General features: G+C 39.1%; 1 protein-coding gene across 1 annotated transcript in view; it reads right to left on the bottom strand.

The window, feature by feature from the left end:
* LOC113155808 (NACHT, LRR and PYD domains-containing protein 12-like) overlaps positions 1 to 22,927 on the bottom strand; it is a gene marked incomplete at its 3' end in the record, with an annotated part of 144,181 nt that overhangs the window by 20,993 nt on the left and 100,261 nt on the right. The window contains 1 exon segment of the mRNA XM_033326757.1: positions 16,745 to 16,918. Coding sequence (XP_033182648.1) covers positions 16,745 to 16,918 — 174 coding nt within the window.

The raw sequence follows: 22,927 nt of genomic DNA, 5'->3' as shown, positions 1-22,927 counted from the left end.
GTTTGTCCAGACAAACGATGCAGAGTGCATTTTCTAGCTCTGACTGACCCCCCGCTGTGTCCTCTACACTAGCTTCAGACTGATAGAAGACGTTTGCTAAACCTGGTGTGGAACTAAAAAGAAATGACTGGTTACGTTAAGCGTTCTCTCTTAATCTCTCTCTGCATTACGACATCAACACACATATAACAGACTCACCCAGCAGCATCGGTACAGATGGTTTCTTCATTCTGTGATCGGCTCAAATGAGATCAGCAGCAGTTTGATAGCCAGTAAAAGCCTCTGCCTTTCTCTCTGTTAACACTTATGTCAAAGTGTGAATTACTTGACCGCAGCTTCAGCAACAGGATACAGTGCTTTATTGTTTTGTTTCTTTTGCTGTTTTGCCTGAATTTTGTGTTTTAACCTTTTTTCCCTAATTATTCACACATTGTAACCGACCATTCCCAATATTATCAGTATCTTCTAACTTTTTTTCTTTGTTGGTGTTTTTATAGCTGAGCCCTGGCAAGAAGAGTGTTACATGCATGACTGATGTGGGCTTGGCACATCGTAGGCCACTGACTTTATTTCATGGTTTGGTGTTTTGTGCATTATTCACCTTCCCTGATGTTGTAATAAACTCAATATGTGGTGTTAAACTAAGATTTTTTTTCCCCTCATATCATCCCAGTCATTTCCCCTTTGTTAAGCAGCCTGCAGACGCCCACTCAGTCGCCTTGTCGGCTCGCCCTGCAGATGTCATTGGGGCATTTCTCCTACTGGTGTGTACATGTTCTTCCTCATTTTATTTTATAATCTATTTTATAATAAGCACTGTATTAGATAAAGTGAGTTTTATAGTGATTGGAAACAGTCTGCTGTGTTATGACCTCAACAGAGGTCACAATCTAATCCACAGCTGCTGTAAGCTCTTGCTTGAGGTTATTATTGTAAAGGTGGTTTAACCAGTTGTTAAAAATCTGGGTGTGTTCAATAAGAAATGAGAGATTGAGACTGTTCTGATCAGATCACACTTCATGACCCATTTATTGAGAAAACTGTAGTAGTTCAGTTACATTTTGCTTCATCTCACAAATTACCAAGTCAAGCAAAAGGAAAACATGAAAACTCCACACACAGACAGGTTCTTATTAGCATGAAAAGGTCATGGTGTATAAAAGCATCATATAAACACCATCTACAGAGAGAGACGTCCAGCAGGAGGAAGCAGATATTACAAACACACTCAGTGATTCAAAAAGAGCCCAGAGGAGTGAAAACTCATATGTATGTATATGTATGAAAATATGCACAGAAAAATACATCTGCAACATAAACACAATCACATTAATTAATAACTTGTGTTGTTCAGTTGGTTAATTACAGCCAGAAATGTAATAATTTTTTTATATCACAAAAAAACTTTTAAGACATTTAATTCAAGTTTATTAATATAGCACCAAATGATAACGTAAATATCTCAAGGAACTTCAGAACTTAGACTGTATGAACTCAGAGAAAACCCAATAACCCCCCATCAATCCCCATCTCCTTGATCCTTATTTTGACTCAGACTAACCAGTCCAACATGTCAACACTTGTTTCCTGAATCCTTCTTATCACCTGCAGATCAGAACCAGGTGTGAGTTACCAAGTTTCAGGTAGGTTTGTTATTTCAATTTTCTAAAAACCAGAAATAAACAACAACAATAACAACAACAACAACTGACAGACCACCAACGTATCAAATCCGTTCTCCTCCATCCTTGAACTTGTTAAGTATTCACTTATCAGTGAATCAGCTGGTGAAAAGAAGCAGTTTAGAAATGTTCCTTTATTAATTTTATTCTTTATTGTCAAACAGAAGCAAATTAAAAAACTTCAGCAGTAGAGTCATTTTGGAGCAGCTAAAGTTGTTTATTCAGGAGTTTGATGCTAATTCTGGTTTCTGTACATCACAAAACCACCAACAGCAACAAGAAGCAGGGCAACTAGCAGACTGAGTATTAGTCCAACACGTCCACGTTGTTCTCCTCCATCCTCATCTCCTCCATCCTTGTCTCCTCCATCCTTGTCTCCTCCATCCTCGTCTCCTCCATCCTCGTCTCCTCCCTCCTTGTTGTTTCCTGCAGAGGAGAAGCAGCAGTGAGTCAGCAGGTGTCAGGTAGGTGATGAGTGAAGAACACAACAGAATCCATTTCCTCTTCAAACTCCTGTCAGACATTATCTACTGCTCTTTGATCCCATCACTCATACCAGCTGTTTTCTACAAAGTCTCATCAACACCAACATCTGATCTGTGATGTTTCACTCTCACATCAACAACCAGGAAGCAGCTTCAACTCTGATCCACACACACACACACACACACACACACACACACACACACACACACACACACACTAACTCACCTGGTTCAACAACTGTCAGGTTGACTGTGCTGATTAGCTGAACATCTTGTCCATGTCCAACACAACACTCGTATGTTCCAGTATCATTGACGGTGACGTTCTTCAGAATCACAGATGCGTCTCCATTCTTCATCTCTGGATCTTTCAGCTCCACTCGATCATGAAATAATGGATGCTGACATGAGATGCACATGCTTCCATCTCTGAATAAGTAGACATACTTATCTGACTTCAGGTCAGGTTTACTCCACTTTATGAGTTCAATGGAAACTTTTCTAGTATCCTGACAATGAAGAGTAACATCTTCTCCAGGTTTTGCTTTAATCTCATATTGTTCTGAAGAAAAAACTGGAAAAACATCAGAAACAAAGGTCCGTGATAAAGTTCTTTAGGAAATATTTTCATATTCATCACTTCTATAAACATTTCTACAGTATAATCACCTCCCTACCACAGTTATGTTTATCTAAGCTGCTGTTCAGTGGTAACTGACTTCTTTAAGTTCTTGAAGACATTTGAAGTCATCCAGTCAGATTAGTGAACTTCAGCTTCATCTCATGCACCAGCTTTAATTTCATTCCAATCACAGAGGTGTCATACTAGAACTGTCATAGTCTGTGTCTTCCTTAATATCTGCACCATCTAGTGACCAGTTGGAGCAGTGCATTGCTCTGACAGAACTCTATAGTCTGCAGTACCTCAAGAGCTGCTAACAATCACTTTAAATGCCGACATTACCATCTTGGTGACTAAGTATTTGCTAGTAAATTAGTAAAGTGGAGCTGGTAAACTGAGATAACATGAAGCATGTCATGACTCAGGTTGATGGAAGCAGTGGCACGAATGGTGTCATTCACTTTATTGAGGTGACAACCTGCAGACCCACTCATGATACTGTGTCAGCATTGGAAGAAGTTTACTAACCTTCAGCTGTGGTGCACCACAGCAGTGAGATCACTACTACAAAGAAATGACACTGAGTTAGTTTCAGCTGTAACAGGAAGCAGCAGTGATCATCCAGCAGACTGAACTCACCCAGCAGCCAGTATACAGATGTCTTTTCCATAATGCAGCTGGCTGAAATTAGAGCAATTTGAAATGTAATAAAAACCTTTACTCGAAAAAAACCCTCGACAGAGAGCACTGAGGTGTTTCATGAAGTATGTTACCAGTTAAACAAGGTCATACCATCAATCTAGTGTCACTTACAAACTTCTTTGCCTTCAAACTTTACTCATTGTAAAACTATAATTGCCTGTTTTTCCCCTCAATGGATTCTTCTAGCTTTTATATGTAAAATTTTTCAGCCTCTATCGCACTTCATATTATCTTCATTCCTCTATAAAGCAACATTTGCTAAACATGTAATTATTGCATTTTAGAAAGAACAGACTGAACTCACCGGTCAACCACTGAAGAGATGTTTCTTTGTGCCACTTTGTCATGTGAGACTGAGCACTTGAAATTGTACAGATGTTACAGTAAAACCACCATTACCATTTCCTCTGCCTGTCTGCTGTGTGGTTTCTCTGCTGGCACAACAAGTGTGTGAGTGTCTATAGAAATGATGAATATTAACCCCTAAAAGTCTTTTTTGTTAAACTGAAACATTTTACTAATGTAAGTGGATTCTTCTATTCTTATAATCTTCTATCCACGGTGATAATACTTCTTCTGCCTGAACAACAGAAAAGGTGAAACGGAAAACCACAGAAAAAGAATCAGCTGTGTACCTTCACTTGATGAATAATGAACCCTGTGTACACTGACTCCCTCTGGTCAGAGCAGTACACCAATAGTTGGAAGGACTTCCTGGTCCAACAGTTTAAATCAGAATTGTGGACACTGACTGAAACTTGATCATCAGTAGGTTTTAGATTGTGGATAAATTGCCAGAACAACATCATGAAGATGTCTTTGGAGCAACCAACTTATTTGAAATCATCAACAGAAAGGAAACAAGTTAATCCATGTATCACATGGAGACCCCTGAGGTGAGTTAGGTCGTGTTGACCTAGGAGGAATGTCAGGTCTCTTATAACAATAGTTGGACTGAGCCTGAGGTGGGACTGTGTAAAAAAGACGTCATGTTGAGTGTAAAGTTTGAACGGACAATTTAATGGACTGGCTTCCACAAAACAGGAAAATGTAGAAAAACAAAGAAAGGACGGACGACACATCACACATACTGTCTACTTACACCAGAGAGTTTTATATCTATACAAAAAGCAGAAGAATGGATTTCTATTAGATTGGGCATGTGTAGCTAGTGAAGTGTTATCATTATCTCAATGATTGTTGTTTTAAAACAGAAATTACAAAACAATGTATGTTCTGAACAACAGGTGACAGTGGGTGGTTTAAATTATTGGAAGTGAAACTGAGCATCAGACACCTCTCAAGACCTCCAGACGGCTTAACCACTGAAATGTGGCTGAAACCAAAGTAAATATGCTGCACGCTATCTGACGTCACAACAGTGTTGTTGTTGTTCAGGTATGTGCTTGTTCACACTGATCCACCAAATCTGCAATGACGGTCAACCACTGAAGAGATGTTTGTTTCTTTGTGCCATGTTGTCATGTGAGATTGAAAACTTTAAATTGTACAGATGTTACAGTAAAACCACCATTACCATTTCCTCTGCATGTCTGCTGTGTGGTTTCTCTGCTGGCACAACAAAAAAGTTTGAGTGTCTATAGAAATGATGAATATTAACCCCCGTGGTGACTCAAATTATCACAGAGATTCAAGGACTGTATCTACAAACTCAGCCATTCTTGTTAAACTGAAACATTTTACTAATGTAAGTGGATTCTTCTATTCTTATAATCTGCTATCTATGGTCATAATACTTCTACTGCCTGGACAACAGAAAAGGTGAAACAGGCCACAGGAAAAGAACCAGCTGTGTGCCTTCACTTGAAGAATAATGAACCCTGTGTACACTGACTCAGAAGTTTAAAAAAAAATGCTGGATGTTCAAATCCTTTATCTAGAAATTAAAGGAACCTTTAAATGAGAGTATAGCATTAAGTTTTTTAAACTTCTGGGATTTTGATCTGGTCAGTTCCGTTTGTTAAGTAGCAGAGGGGGTTGTTCATCAGTTTCAGCTGCTTTGGTGTGAAACTCAACACGTATTTGACTAACTCAGACACTTTTTCTTCAAGACATTTTAATGGTGCTACTCTTGATATTCACCTGTGCTACTGATCACAGTGATCACATGTTTCTCTATACAGCTGTTCTCAATTTCTGACAGTGATTGTTAAACCAAAAGTGAATATACCAAAAGCATTTCTTAGACAAACTAAAAGATTTGCTGCTGCCTGCTGGATCTTTATTATACAACATTCACTGAGCCTTCAAGAGACCTGTGTAACAACAGTAATTTAATGCTTTCTGCTCTACCAATAAAGTGCTTTATAACAAAGACAGAGCTGCATGTTGAGATGTTTGATGGAGGAAGGAGGCAGCAGAGATTACAAAAGGTGCTCGAGGATCTGGCACATTCACTGAGTCATTCAAAAAAAACAGTTCCCAACAAATTAGTTGGTTGGTTGATTAATGATTTTATTGTGTTTTCATTTGAAGTCACTTGTTAAAAGTAAAGTCATTCTGTGAGGAAGTCTGTGGGGAAGTAAGAGTGGCAGGGTGTTTGCAAATATTTCAACATATTTACACAGATTAGAAAAAAAAAACACAAAGAGGAACTCCTATGAACTCAGCATACCTTAATTAAAAAAAAAAAAAAGCCAACATCAAATCCCAAATGCTTATTTGAACGAAAAAAATGTTTTAAAGATTCATGTTTTCAGTAATAGATTAGAGCTGAGTCGTCAGAAAATCTTGACACAAACACTTAAATTTGATCTGTTTTAAAAAATGATGAATAAAGCACGCCAACATTTACATTTAGTCATTTAGCACATGCTTTTATCCAAAGTGACTTACATGTGAGGAACAAGGCAAACAAACAAAATCTAAGTCAAGGAGAAAAACATCAAAGTGCAAAGAAAGAAAAGTTGCAAGAAGTTGCAAAAGAGAGTTGAAGAGTTCTGTTTTCATCAGTGTTTTAAATATTAAAGTGAGGTGGCTGAGCGTGCAGAGTTCTGCAGCTCATTCCACCATCGTGGGATCACTGAACTGAACAGTTTTTCTTGGTGTCTACTGTGTGGTGCTGGTACGACCAGACGTCGTTCACTGGTCGAGCACAGTGGACGGGAGGGGATGTAGACCTGAATGATTGAATGTAGGTAAGTTGGAGCTTAGTAGTCGTAGTAGTATAGGAACTGTCAGACCAACTGCCACTTAATGACACTAAAACCTAAGGAGTGACGGCATCTCCAGGCTTTTTATTATTTCTTGTTCAGAATATCTCTATACCTACTTAAAGTCCTGCATATCACACCTTATGAAATGAACTGCAACAATCAACAACTCATCTGTCTCTGTCCTGTCCATGAACTGCTCTTCTAGTTCATCTGATTGTAACTTCAAAGTGTCTTTTGTTCAGTTAGTGGATATAATATTTTAAATATTTACACAAGCAGTTTGTCGTCATCTTTTTTTTTTTCCCAGATATTTTAAAGTATCAAGTTAAACTCAAAACAGCTGCTGCAATAGTCGACACATTTGACTCATATAAAATATTGTGTACATGATGGAAATTGCCAACTAACATGTATGGTACAAGTAAAGGCTCCATCAGGATACAGACAATACAAGGATAGTATAATTATATTTTAGCTTTAATGTAATTTCTTTGGGAAAGTTTTTTTTTTTTTTGAAACAAAGACTAATTGCAAGTAATTGCGAGTAAAAAAAACAAAACAACAACAACAAAAAACAAACAAAACAAAAAATAAATAAACACAAATCTACTGAAGATATATTTCCTTACCAAGAGTGCCATGTGGCAGTCAGCACACAAGGTGTTGCAATTTCTTTTCTTTTTTTTTAAGTTACTAAGTACATGAACATGAAATTGGTGTAAATAATTCAATATAATATTAACTTGGTACACAGCACAATCAGGTTCATTGTTCCTGTTGTCATCACAACCACTAGATTGTAAATTAGGCAGCATTCCCAAACTGGGTATTCCAATGACTTGTTCGTTATGAGTTGTCTCTTTGCCAAGCTTATACCCAGGAGCGGAAACGAGTACGAAAATCTTTTGGCCGCAGCAAAAACCTGTAGCTGTTCAGTACTGATACGATTTGCAGGGGAGACAAATTCCCCTGCTGGGAGGCCTCCCAACGAGCGCAGAAACTATTACGCCAGACCTACTTGAACGCAGCGAGTTCCTAGTTAAGTTTCCCCTGAGAATGAAGATTGGCAGAGAGACGAGCCAGAGTTGTACATTCTCTAATTTTTGTGGCGATGATTGACAGCAGCAAAAGTGAACTCTGATTTCACAAGAATTACAGTTCAAAAGTAACATTTGACATTTAAGCATGTAAAACAAAAGTAAAAAATTAGAACATTGAGGGAGTTACAAGTTAATCTAAATCATTGTGTTATGAGCTGTGATTTGACCTGCACAATAAAATACAGCAGAGATATGCAAAGACATAAAGTGTTAAAGCGTTGGTGGAAACCTACTGAAGGCTCTGGTAGCCTTTTTAAAAAAGAAGTCAGCTGCAGTAATGTAACAATGGAGAAAGTCAGAAAGACATGTCTGTTTTGAAGGCAGCAGAGTCGTCATTGTTAAATAAGAAACTATCATAGTTGGATGAGAAGGGGCATGATTAACTCGGGTGAAATGTTCCTTAATAACAAATACTTAGTCTTTAAAACGTGATCTAGAGAAAGAAGGGCAGAGTGAATGTATGTCCACACCACATACAAATGATGGTTTGTTGTAGGACTATAACCATGGCCTGTCTACACAGTTCTACATTTTCTCTTTGGAATTGCAGGTCTCTTTTGGGAATCTGTATTGAGGGCAGTTTGTCTTGGTTTATTTTATTGGAATCATGCTGAGTGAAAGTCCCAACTGGTTTATAGGAGTCAGCTCGGTGGCTGGATAATAATAATAATAATAATAATAATAATAATAATAATAATAATAATAATAATAATAATAATAATAATAATAATAATAACACTCAAGGACACTGTACAATCAACAATAAATCAACACAGGACAAAACAGACTATACAAGTACAAAAGTAGATTAAAGTGAGTAGGCAATCTTGAACAGGTAGGTTTTGAGTTTGGATTTAAAGATACCAAGAGAGTCAGTGTTACGGATGTCCTGTGGTAATGAATTCCAAAGAGTAGGGGCAGAACGGCTAAAAGGATGTGATGTGCTGGCTGAAGTAGTGATCATTCAGGTAACTAGTAGTGTTCTGAATAAGAAAAAAAACATCTGATGAAACAGGTGATCTGAACATCCAAACCATAATGTTGTCATTGTCCCAGATGTTCTCCAATTAAAGCAATATAACTTGATCTTTACCTGCTTTGAATAATGGTTGCTAGGTCCTGTAGGTGGCTCAATGCTTTGCAAACTTGGAAATCATTCCAAGGTGACATGTTGAGGTCAGGGTGTGTGCTGGGCTTGGTCAGCTCAGGGTGTAGTTATTAGCCTTTTGGAACTTTTGGACATCTGAAAACAACAATTTGATGAATTACTTGTACAAAGAAATTAAGAAGTGGTTCATATTTAAATGCTTAACATAACTGAAAAATTGGTTTCCCAGCAGCTCCATCTTAGATTGGTACAGTCTGGTCGCCTTCACAGCTCCTAACTTCATCATGGAACGTTTGGTGCAGCTTTGCTCTCTTCACAGCCATTCAGGATGCAGCTCCTCCCCGTCACAGCACGTCTGGTTGCCAGGAAACTGCCAAACGTAAACTGCACTTTCACATATACTTGTGATCACTGCAAATTTTCAAGAAAAGAGAAACAATGAGATTCGTTTTCCTTCTTCACATTTCTCAACAGTTCTTGGGTGTGGTACTACAGTCATTTGTAGCACTACATAACCCCCCATTGTTTGTCCAAGACTGGCCAGAGAAAAATAATCAGATATGTTGAGTTAAAGTTGAAACAAAACACTGATCATAATACAAATTTATATACATACAAAAAAAATTACAGACAAGGATACGAAAACACACCAACACAGAAATCAGGATAATCCACACTGGTCACAGAGACATTTACATGTATTAGTGAAATTAACATGTTTTCTAACAGGAAATGTAAAAAAATTTAAAATAAAATGACAACTGAAAACTACATGACACAACTTTTTGAAGAAAAAAAAAAAAACAGTAATTCAATAATTACAGCACAGATTTTCATCATTGTCATAAACACAGCATGTACGTTATGTATGTACAGTCTTGCTGACGTACATGTGAAACTGTAACTGTAAAATACAAGTCACAAAACTACTACTTGAACAGAGAGGTCTTGGGTATAAAGATTGGCAGAGAGGTGAGCCAGCATGTACCTTCTAAATTAATTCAACACTGAAGTGAAACTATTTTTATTGTAAGTAGGGCATTGAATAACAGCAAAACTGAACTCTAATTTAAGAAAAGAAAATCATAATTAAGTTCATCAATAGATAAAGTAAATCAGCAATAACAAGGCAATTTGAACAATTCAGGAACCACAAATGCCAAAGCTGCAAGTTTAGGAACAGATACCATATTCCACAAAATTAGCTATTTGAATTCACATAATTTGCTACTAGAGCACACTGGTGCACTGAGTGATGAGCAGCATCTTCACCTGTAATCACGTTTTGAAGCTACATGACAAAGTTCACATGCATGTTCCCATTTCCCCAAGTGGATCAGTCAATTTGTGTCATTTTTTCCAAATCATGTCATTTTTCCAAACTCATTATAATCCATTTATACATTTAAATAGAAGTTTGTATCACATTTTACAAAACTCAAAGCAGTAATTAGATATTGCATCATGAAAATGAAATGAAAATGAAATGCCTCTGACAGTCGTGGTATGCAGATACTAACATCACATTGCGTAAATGAACATCTCAGTCGTGATTATTAAATGCCATAGTGTAAGCCCCACACACATCCAAATGTGCCCAAGACAAGTGTGTGCTGTATGTAGGATGCTATGAAAAATCTGATTACCTCATTAGCAGCTAAAGGATGAGGCAGAGCTGGTTGCCCTGCTTAAGTGTGTAGAAATTCACATGGATGGTGAAACATGAATTGAATGAAAGGACAGAAAAGCTACAGTTACAGGGCTACCCCGAAGGTAGACAAGTCTTATTACTAGAACGATCAGTTCAAGAACTCACCTAAGAACTCATGGATGCGACTGCTGAACTGTAAAACCTTCCCAAAGAGAAAATCCCTCCATGAAGGCGTCGTTAGGGAGTTACGCCTTGTGCCGTTCCAGAAAAAGAACATTTCCCTTTCTGGTATAGATGGATGCCATTTAACAAAATGGCAACTTACAACTGAGGTTATTTACGACAACTCACCAGAGTGCACAAAGAAAACACTTAGCATGGACGTTCACCCAGAAAGAGGATAAAAGGGATGAAAAAACCCTGAACTCATCAACACTGTGAACCTGAAGGTTGAAGACTCCGGTGAGTTTGTGGAGTTCAGTGTGTTTGTCTCTGGAACAGCAGTGAAGCTGCTTGGTGAACGTGAGGCTGTCCTATAACAGCAGAAAGCCTGTGTGGACGTTCCTCTGGTTAATGCTGCAGCTCAAACAAGCACAGTGGACGTTTGTGAAGTTCTGTGTAGCAGGAGAAGCTGGTGGAGCACTTTCTAAACACAAACTTAAACCACACGCAGTCGACTCTGTCTTCCTCCATAAAACCAGAAAGAATCTCTGTGTTTCCATCAGGTCACTGTACAAAGTGGTTCTGCTGTGTTTCATGTAGAGACAGTCTCCATCTAGTGTTCAATGCAGAGTAGTACACTCAGAATTACACAGGACAATGTTCAACAATATTCACAACAGAGTTGTTTCCATTTGAAAGACAGAATAGTAAATGTAAAGCTAACAGCTGAAGATGAAATGTGACGTACTGATGTTGAATTTACAACAGGCACTAGTGGGCGTATAGACTTACTTTAAAGTTGGCGTTACACATATGAGAAGCTGACTGAGTGAACCAAAGTGAGACAGAGACAGCTCTGTGTGGGTGGAATAGAAATCATGATGTATTCAAAGACATTTCAATACATATGATTAAAGTTACATTACAGTTAAAATAACTTTCACCGACTCATTTACAGCTTGGTTCTGTTATTTTCTCCAACTTCAAGTTTCAAACATTAACTTTCTCTTTACAGATTTATCTTTCAAATGGCAAAACATACCGTCTATTTCCAGATTCTATCTAACCCACAGTCACCCTGAATAAATACCTGACTTGTGTCCACTGATAATTGTCCACTGATAATGAACAAAATGACCAAATATTGATGATTTCAGGTTCTTCAATGGGAAAATTTGCTGCTTTTTTACAATAATAATTTTGATATTTGGGAGGTTTTTGGATTTTTAGTTGGATGAAGCAAAACATTATGAGAAGCTGTCTGATTTGACATATTGTACCTTTAAATCTGTGTCCTGGACTGATTTTTATTGATGAATGAATCAATGATGAGGATGAATGAAACATCACAGATCAGATGTTGGTGTTGATGAGACTTTGTAGAAAACAGCTGGAATGAGTGATGGGGTCAAAGTGCAGTAGATGATGTGACAGCTGATCCTCACAGCTGCTTTCTGCTCTGCAGGTCACACAACAACAAACATGGTGAACGGAGGAGACGAGGACGGAAACAGGCGAGGACGTGTTGGGCTGAGAGTGGACTTGGTGGTTGCTGCTTTGGTTCTTATCGTCTTTGTGATGTTCGTCATGAAGAAGATACAGAAACAACAGTTCTGCTGCTGATGGAGCAAGTGACCAACAGCAGCTCTGAAACTAAAGTCCGACCTGTTCTGAACCTGACTGTAACTCAGAGAGCTTCACAGTCTGTCAGTCAGTGTGTTTACATGGACTCAAGTCACCTGGTCACTGGAAATCTGAGTCTACGTGCAGCTAAAGAGTAATCTGATTACTCCTCCGCCCTGGGCTGATGTTGGAAGCGTGGTTCACAGATTTTATCTGTATGGAGACAGAAAAGATGCTTTCCACCACAAACATGTGTCTGTGACTGACAGCGCTGTGAGACAGACACAGACAAACACAGAGCTCATTTTTACAGCACAAACTGTCTGAATGAAAGAAACACACAGTGAAAAGTGACTTATTTAGACGTCTACGGGGAACTTTGTGTTGGTTTCAGTTTGAGTTGGACTTGATTTAGAAACGAGGCAGCACCATCTCTCAGCAGCCCACAAACCAAAGTCCCATTGAAAAATGTCTGCTGTCATTAACATGATGAAAACAGCAGCAGAAGTCAAATCTGTATCAGCAGATACTCAGTATTTTAGGAATGGGGCCTAAATATTTAATGGGAGCTTCATAAGTTTACGCTGAATTGTCTTCTATCTCATTCTGATCCAAACAAACATGTGATGTAGTTTGACTTTAAAGAAGCAGTTCTACGTTTGGGAAACATCCAGAAGAATAAATCCACTGAGCAGCCTCTAAAGATTTACTAGTAAATGTGTTGGATCATCAGATTCCACACATTTCATTAGTCTTTCCACGTTCTCCTCTCATTCTTAAATGACATGAAGTTTGTTTCCCACAATGTTCAACAACTGGTTTCTACCAAACGTACCTGACTTCACTTCACTCACTCGGTGGCTGTGTGGTAGATGGAAATTCTCATAGAGGTAATAGATAATAAACCTAAAACAATTGTTAAAATGTGAATAAGTTTGGATTAAGAGGATAGTGTAGAGGATTCAGAGTTTATTCATATGAAATAATAGAAACATGTTAAGATTAGAAACAGTGTAAATGCTCCATACAGAAACCCAGTTTGTTGTGTAGAGAACAGTAGTATAGTCTGTGATAAAACAGGGAATTCTCTGAATGTGTTCAGTAAAGTTCACCTGTAATGAATTAGTTGTGTCTGTTAATGTCCAGTAGGAGAGTTCTCACCGCGGTAGCTTCATTCTTCATAAAGATGTCATAGAGTGAAGTCTATGGGAGACATCTTTAGTGATTTTCTCCCTTTCAGGGTGTAACACAACCACAGCTGCCAGTTGAAAACTACTGAATGTTTTTTACAGTGTTGGACCATCTATCATGTGTCTCATTTCTTTTCTGTTCTCACCACAGTGGTGTTGTCTGAAATATGATGATGAAATTTATTCTGGAGTGATTCAAGAAGTGAATACAACTCATGGTCAAGTCAAATGTATGCACTAGATTAGCATCAAGTGTTTATGTGGCAAAATGTGTGATATTGTGTTTGTCCATTAATCTATGAAAAGAGGAATTGAACATTTCTTTTCCATCGTCTGTTTGAAGGTTTTCAGTCACTCCTCTTTCCTCCAGTATCGACGTAAATTCTCTGGTCACTTCAGCCCACTTCTATTTTTGATTTTGATATCTATTATTGACATATGCAATTTTTAAAAATCTATTACGTTCAACAGAAACCGGCAACCATCGTTTCACTAAGGCCTGCATATGGCACAAGTGGATTGTTCACATTAGGATGAAAAGTGTCCAATAGCTGCAAACCCACAGCATTTTGTAATTTCACGTACAACAATATAAATTCAAACAGTTTGCAACAAACGTGTGATACAGTTCTCCATGTATTCAGTCTGGGATGGTCCAGTGGGTCAGAGCTTCTTTCAAAGATGCTCTCTCTTGGCCGGTCCTGACTCTGCCTTATTATTTATGTTAAATATTTTATCACTGTCTTCTTGTCACAGAAAAGAGAAAACCACAAACTAAACAGAGGAAGAAGGTGGGCTTTACTCAGTCTGACTCATAGAATCACAGAGACGTTGACAATGGAGGAAACACATCTTCAACGTCTGATCTGTGAGTAAAAACCTTTGTGTATTTTCTTTACAGTGGTCTTGATGATGGCTCGGAGGCTCGGTTTATCTTTCTACATGAAAAATAAATGGTAAACTGATTCACAAAGATGGTTTGGTCAGATCTTTATTGTATGTCGACACAGGAAGTAATTGGTGTTATTTTGTTGTCAGATCTCCCTCCATATTTATCTGGACAGACAATGTTTCTAACACAAATAAAAATATAATGTATAATCACATGTTTAGCAAAATTTAAAGAGCCCACTTAGTTTGATACTATCACTCATCAACATTTGCAAATCCTGAATACAATACACAAACACACCAACTTGAAAAACAATAGCAAAATAAAAATTATGATATTGGAATTTGCAATATAAACTCACAGATGCATATAGAAATAGATGGAGTTGACATTGAAAGAGTTTAGGATGATACATTTCTTGGGGTTATAATAGACGACAGAATCACTTGTAAATCACAAATCAAACGAGTACAAAGATCCAATGAAGATCCAGCCTCAGTGAGCTCCTGTTGTGATCTTCTTCAGAAACTGAAGATCTGAAACACTGCAAGAAGATGAGCTGAAACTCTGAAAGGACACACATTCATGTTTCTGATGGTTCACTCTCAGAGCTTCTTTAACATCAACACAAAAACTCTTCTTCGAGGGTCGTCCCTGACAGGACGACACTCTCAGTACTACACTGAACACAGAGACACTGAGGAACCAGGGGACCAGAACCCAAACCCAGGATAAAGAGGTTCAGTGAATGTGGTGTTGAAGGTGTGGAGATGGATCAGTTTGTCAGAGGAGACTCTGTAGAAGGACAGAGTCCCAGCAGGACAGTCCACATACACTGATACTTTGTGAGAGACAGCGGAGGAGCAGATGGAAGTAAATCTTTTATTGTGGTAGACATAGTAATGACCATCAGAGCAGAAAAGACTCCAGGACTGATCGTTCCTTCCAAACAAATGGTCATTAAAGTCTCCTCTCCTTCTGATTCCTCTGTAACTCACTGATATATCAACCATTTTGCTCCACTCGACCTCCCAGTAACAGCAACCAGTCAGAACATTACTACACAGCAGCTGACGACACTGGTCAAATCTGTCTGGATGATCAGGATATGACTGATCCTCCTTCACATGTGTCACCTTCCTGTTGTTGTCAGACAGTCGTAGTTTTCTGTTCACTGTGTTTGTGTCAATGGTGAGTTGACAGAAATCTGATGGAGAGAACAAGACACAATCCAGCTGCAGTTATTAATCTATCATCAGTTTGATGAGGACTCATGACATCAGGGATTTGAATGAGTGATGTGACAGTTTGAAGATGGTTGAATGTTGCTGCTTTGTTTTCATCAGTCTCATTAAAAACACACTTACACTTCCTCAGACCTGGTCTCAACCATCGGACTCCACCAGGCTCCACCCTGAAAGGAGGAGGTGGGTCAGACAAATTTTTCCTTCTTTTCATGGCAAAGAGATCATAAATCATTATCATCCCTACTTCCTCCTCCATCAGACTTTGCCTGTGGCTGCAGTAGGCCTCTCCATACCTGAGAGTGTCCAGTCTCCAGTGTGGATCCTCCAGTCCAGCAGAGAGCATCTTTAATCCTGCGTCTCCTGGATGATTGTAGCTCAGGTCCAGCTCTCTCAGATGGGAGGGGTTGGAGCTCAGAGCTAAGGCCAGAGAAGCACAGCCTTCCTCTGTGATCAGACAGCCCGACAGTCTGTAGACACACAAAACAACACACAGAGACTTGGTGCTGGGTTTATCGTACAGACCAACATCACATACTGCTATTTGTATTTGAGTCAAAATTAGTCACATACAGTGGAAAGAAAACTGAATTATTTAAATTTCCCGTTTTGCATCAGTTGTTCATGAAATGTAATCTGATCTTCACCAAAGTCACAAATAAAAAATTAACACAATATTTCTAAGTTGATAAAACACCTGAAGAGCCCTGATCTTTCATTTCTTTATTGAACACAAACATGAAACACACAGAGTGATGGTAGAAAGATTCATTGAAACACTGTCTGATGTCACAACATCAACTATAGTCAGGTGTTAGCAAACCTGGCGTCCAATCAATGAAATAAAGAATGGCGGTGTGGTTTAGAGCTACTGTCTCTTTAAAAAAGACATAGAAGATCATGAATGTTTTCTTTTTAAGTTGGAAATATTGACAAAAAAATGTAATTGATAAAAATTGTGGTTGTATTATAAACAAGAACATGACTTTTTTGATACTCTACTTTTAATAACAACATCACCTCAAAGGGAAAACTCTCCCAAAGACAACATCTCAGGGTCTAAAAAAAAACTGTTGCATTAATGTATTTAAATTAATGAATCCTAACCTGAGAGTATCCAGGTTACAGTGTGGATTCTCCAGTCCAGCAGACAGAAGCTTTATTCCTGAATCCTGAAGGTCGTTGTTACTCAGGTCCAGTTCTCTCAGACTAGAGGACTGGGAGCTGAGAACTGAGGACAGAGCTTCACAGCTTCTCTCTGAGAGGTTACAGTCACTCAGTCTAAAAGGATAAACACAATGACATATATCCAGTGCAGTACAGTTATTTCACGTAGAACTACTAATGAAAAACTTAAAACTCTCTTGTGTAAGCAGTTTTGGACTTTTTAAATATCTGCAGTTATTTAAAACATAAACTTCACTTGACCTGAGGGTTTCCAGTTTACAGTGTGGATTCTCCAGTCCAGCAGACAGAAGCTTCACTCCTGAAGCCTGCACGTTGTTGTTACTCAGGTCCAGTTCTCTCAGACTAGAGGACTGGGAGCTGAGAACTGAGGACAGAGCTTCACAGCTTCTCTCTGAGAGGTTACAGCCACTCAGTCTGAAAAACAGTGATGTATAACATGACAACATTTGTGTCAAGATATAATGATATGATATGATATGATATGATATGATATAATGTTTTTAATCCAAGAAAACAGGTAATACGTTCTCTTCAGTTGATAAAATTCAGTAGCTGTGGATTTAATGATGAATAAATTCCACTATCTTTATACTTACACAACTTTCTTGGAGACTTTGACGACTCCCAGCACAAACAGAAGATCCTCCTCTGAAAAGTTTGAAGAGTATTTAAATGGATCAAACACGTCCAGATCCTTTCCTGATGACACCAACATGAAGAGCAGAACTGACCACTGAGCAGGAGAGAGTTTATCTGTGGAGAGACTTCCTGAGTCCAGGTACTGTTGGATCTCCTCCACTAGAGAACGATCATTCAGTTCATTCAGACAGTGGAACAGGTTGATGCTTTTCTCTGCTGATGGAGTCTCTTTGATCTTCTTCTTGATGTACTGGACTGTTTCCTGATTGGTCGGTGATCTACTTCCTGTCTTTGTCTGGAGACCTTGTAGGAAAGTCTGATTGGTCTGCTCAGAAAGACTGAGCAGAAAGCGGAGAAACAAGTCCAGATGTCCGTTTGTACTCTGCATGGCCTTGTCCACAGCATTCTGGTGGAGAAGATTTAGTTCAAGTCTAAACTGTTTGGACTCCAGCAAAGTTAAAGGTTTTTCAGACAGTAGACTGACTCCAGAGTTGATGAAGGTCAGATGGACATGAAGAGCAGCCAGAAACTCCTGAACACTCAGATGGATGAAGCAGAACACCTTGTCCTGGTACAGTCCTCTCTCCTCTTTAAAGATCTGTGTGAACACTCCTGAGTACACTGAGGCTGCTCTGATATCGATGCCACACTCTGTCAGGTCTGATTCATAGAAGATCAGGTTTCCTTTCTGCAGCTGCTCAAAAGCCAGTTTTCCCAGAGACTCAATCATCTTCCTGCTCTCTGGACTCCAGTGGGGATCTGTCTCAGCTCCTCCATCATACTTAATGTTCTTCCGTTTGGACTGAACCACCAGGAAGTGGATGTACATCTCAGTCAGGGTCTTGGGCAGCTCTCCTCCCTCTCTGGTTTTCAACACATCCTCCAGAACTGTAGCAGTGATCCAGCAGAAGACTGGGATGTGACACATGATGTGGAGGCTTCGTGATATCTGGATGTGGGAGATGATTATTCTGACCTGCTTTTCATCTCTGAATCTCTTCCTGAAGTACTCCTCCTTCTGTGGGTCAGTGAACCCTCTGACCTCTGTCACCATGTCAACACACTCAGGAGGGATCTGATTGGCTGCTGCAGGTCGTGTGGTTATCCAGAGGCGAGCAGAGGGAAGCAGATTCCCCCTGATCAGGTTTGTCAGCAGCACATCCACTGAGGTGAACTCTGTCACATCAGTCAGGATCTGATTGTTGTGGAAGTCCAGAGGAAGTCGACACTCATCCAGACCGTCCAAGATGAACACAACCTGGAACTCTTCAAACCTGCAGATTCCTGCTTCTTTGGTTTCAGTAAAGAAGTGATGAACAAGTTCCACCAAGCTGAACTTTTTCTCTTTCAGCACATTCAGCTCTCTGAAAGTCAGTGGAAATGTGAACTGTATGTCCTGGTTGGCTTTGTCTTCAGCCCAGTCCAGAGTGAACTTCTGTGTTAACACTGTTTTCCCAATGCCAGCCACTCTCTTTGTCATCACTGTTCTGATTGGTTCCTCTCTTCCAGGTGAGCCTTTAAAGATGTCTTCTTGTCTGATGGTTGTTTCTGGTCTGTCTGGTTTCCTGGATGCTGTTTCAATCTGTCTGACCTCATGTTCACCATGGACCTCTCCAGTACCCCCTTCTGTGATGTAGAGCTCTGTGTAGATCTGGTTCAGAAGGGTTGGGTTTCCTGCTTTAGCAATCCCCTCAAACACACACTGGAACTTCTTCTTCAGATTAGATTTAAGTTCACGCTGACAAACTGCAGCAGGAGTTCCTGAATGAAACCACAAAAACATGATCAATATAATTTCTAGTAAAAACACAGTTTGACAGTTTCATGACCCTAAATGATTCACATTTCAACATATTAACACTCCACATCTTCAGCTCTCAGTAAACGTCTCATTTGTCCATGATGTTAAATGTTTAGAGAAATCCTCTTACTGCTCTGCAGACAGTCAGCCAGCTCCTCCTGCTTCATTCTCCTCAGGAAGTTCAGTGTGATCTTCACAAATGCCTCTCTGCTGCTCCTCCTCTGCTCTTCATCCTCACCATCCAACACCTCCTCATCCTCCCTCTGACTCTCTAAGCATTGTGGGTAATCTGCACTCAGAACCTTCTGGATCTTCTTCAGCTCGTTCTTCACAAAAGTGACAATGTTCTCCTCCAGCAGCTGGAACAAAATGAGAAGTGAACATTTCATTTTAACTGGTAGAAGACAACATGTGATTCATGTGTCAGTCTGAAGACCTGCTGGTCTGAACAGAGCAGCATGAACTCTGTTAGGACCTGAATGGTTGGTTAGTATTCAATCTGGGTTTTATGTAGTTCATAGTCAAAGTGTGATTGTACATGTACAGACCATAAATACAGAGTCCAGGTCTGGTCGATGCTTCTGGGCAGACTGATCCCTCTGAACCTCTGAGCTCTGCTGCTGAACTCTGAGGAGAAAATATTAATTTTAAGTAAAGTTTCAACCATATTTTCAGCCAAACTAGTGACGGTGAGGTTTGTTCTGTGGTGTCAGGTGTTTGATATAATCAAGTGTGTCCCCAGTCCTGATTCCAAGAGGTCATTTGACACCTGGTGATTATTAAATGCAAAAGCACAACATTCAACAACACATTCTCACCTTCTAGCAACAAGTTGGTTATCATTAACGTAAACAGGTTCCTCCATAGACCAGTCACTCTTCGTGGAGACCCAGCGGGGTTCAGGATTTAAGAAAGTGATCTCATCCCATACAGTACAGTCTGGTCTCTGCTGCTGCATCCTGATACAAATCAACAAGTGACAAATAAAAAGTAGTTTGAAGCTAAAAACAGATGAAGGACAGTGTGGTTTTATTGTTATTAGCAGTGTAACAGGAACATATTGACCTCATCTGTGTAGTTAGTGTAGAACAGGTTGAGATATTAGTTCTGTTTTTATAGTTCAGGTCTAAATTATTATCCTGCTTAATGAAATCAAACTAAACCCTGAACTGTTCGTGTAAATCACAACAAATGTGTCGATAGTTTAATATTTTAATTCCCACTAAGTTTGATTCAGAGATTTTACTGAAACCCAGAAATGACAAAACCAACATCATCATGTGAATCTTTCCTTTATTTTCTTTCAAACTCACCTGAGCTGTCGATCAGCACTGAACTTTACTTAAAGGACTCTGGTGAACAGGGCTAGTGGTACCTTATACCAACAAGGACACAAATCAGTCTGCAACTCAGAGAGAAGACAGTGGATGCTGAACTTAAGGGGGAGGCTGTACTACTGTTTCCAGATGTTTATCAGTGTCTAGAACAGCTGGATGTTGGATGTTACATCACTACAAAGAGACAAATTCTGTTGTGGGACAAAGTGAAAGATTTCAAAAACCTCGGTGAAGAAACTCCAGAGACTGTTGTGAGGGGTCTTCATCATGGTGGGTTTTAAGGTCACTGCTCACACAGCAGCACATCAGAACCAGACTGAAGTTTGCCAGTGAACATTTGAAACATGGGGATGAGTTCTGAAATCTGTCCTTTGGTCTGATGACACCAAACTTGAGCTGTTTGGTTCATGGTTAACGTCCACGTTCAAAAACAGGTTGGATGAGCTGGAACAATGTCCCATGAAGAATGGACTAAGATCCTTCAAGAGACGTGGACCAAACTAGTGAGGAACCATCATAAGACCATCAGTAAAATATCTGAATCAGACTTAGTGCAGATTCTGTCTTTGTTGTTTTAGAAGTAATTCAACTAGAACCACGTTTGGTTCTGGTCGTTTCCATGGAAACTTTAAGAGTTTGGTTTCTATTCAGTTCTGGCTCTTTGGGATCTTAGTGAATCAGGACTTTAGTTTGTACCATGGACTGTTTGTTCTGAGTTCCTGATTCTCTCTGTGAGTAAAGAGCTGATAGCAGATATGATCCATCCACAGCAGCTCAGGGAAATAAAAACTTCCAGTCTGATCATTTTCAGGATGAATTCTGATGTTAGTTTGAATGAAAACACAGAGACCTACTGTTATATACATATAATGACACGAGGATTTAATAAGTGAATTTTAACCTGAAAGGCGTCACTGAGGGCAGCACGACTTTATATTTAGAAAATATTTTCATAAAAACACATAAAAGCACAACTAATTTAATGCAACGTTAACTTCACATTAAAATAATCATGATATTTTTTTTTTCTATCTTTTCAAGGGCTCCTGTAAACCCTGATACCTGAGCAGGTCGTTCAGTCCTACATCAGTCTATGAAGATCTGGACCAAGTCTTGATTTCTGTTCTAAGCTGAAACAGATAATAACAAGTTCAGTTTTAAATTCTTACCTTCTATGAGCATGTGGTTCTATTCTAAACTGGTCACTCTTGGTGGGGAAACAGCTGCGGAACAGTAAAAAAACAGTAAATGCTGATGGAAATAATCATCTCCTAAATCTAAATAAACTGTTTCCTCATTTACATCCAACGAGAGTTGAAAAGTGTTTCTACTCTGTGGTGAGACTGATGAGAACAGTAAAAATACAGAATGGAGGTTTTTAATACAAGTGAAGATGTTTGTTAAATCAAATGTTCAGAGACAGAAAATGTAAACACATTCTTACCTTCTAGCAACAAGTTGGTTATCATTAACAGAAACAGGTTCCTTCATAGACCGGTCACTCTTCATTGAGACCCAGCGGGGTTCAGGATTTAAGAAAGTGATCTCATCCCATACAGTGTAGTCTGGTCTCTGCTGCTGCATCCTGATACAAACCAACAAGTGACAAATGAAAAGTAGTTTGAAGCTGAAAACAGATGAAGGACAGTGTGGTTTTATTGTTATTAGCAGTGTAACAGAAACATATCGACCTCATCTGTGTAGTTAGTGTAGAACAGCTTGAGATATTAGTTCTGTTTTTATAGTTCAGGTCTAAATTATTATCCTGCTTTATGAAATCAAACTAAACCCTGAACTGTTCATGTAAATCACAACAAACGTGTTGATAGTTTATATATTTTTTTAAATTTCCACTAAGTTTGATTCAGAGATTTTACTGAAACCCAGAAATGACAAAACCAACATCATCATGTGAATCTTTCCTTTATTTTCTTTCAAACTCACCTGAGCTGTCGATCCGCACTGAACTTTGCTTAAAGGACTCTGATGAACAGGGCTAGTGGTACCTTATACCAACAAGGACACAAATCAGTCTGGAGCTCAGAGAGAAGACAGTGGATGATGAACTTAAGGGGGAGGCTGTACTGCTGTTTCCAGATGTTTATCAGTGTCTAGAACAGCTGGATGTTGGATGTTGCATCACTACAAAGAGACAAATTCTGTTGTGGGACAAAGTGAAATATTTCAAAAACCTCAGTGAAGAAACTCCAGAGACTGTTGTGAGGGCTCTTCATCATGGTGGGTTTTAAGGTCACTGCTCACACAGCAGCACATCAGAACCAGACTGAAGTTTGCCAGTGAACATTTGAAACATGGGGATGAGTT

Source organism: Anabas testudineus, chromosome 18, assembly GCF_900324465.2.
Source record: "Anabas testudineus chromosome 18, fAnaTes1.2, whole genome shotgun sequence".
NCBI classification, from domain to species: domain Eukaryota; kingdom Metazoa; phylum Chordata; class Actinopteri; order Anabantiformes; family Anabantidae; genus Anabas; species Anabas testudineus.
The sequence above is the reverse complement of the archived record's forward strand: the minus strand, read 5'-3'. Positions and strand labels throughout refer to the sequence as shown.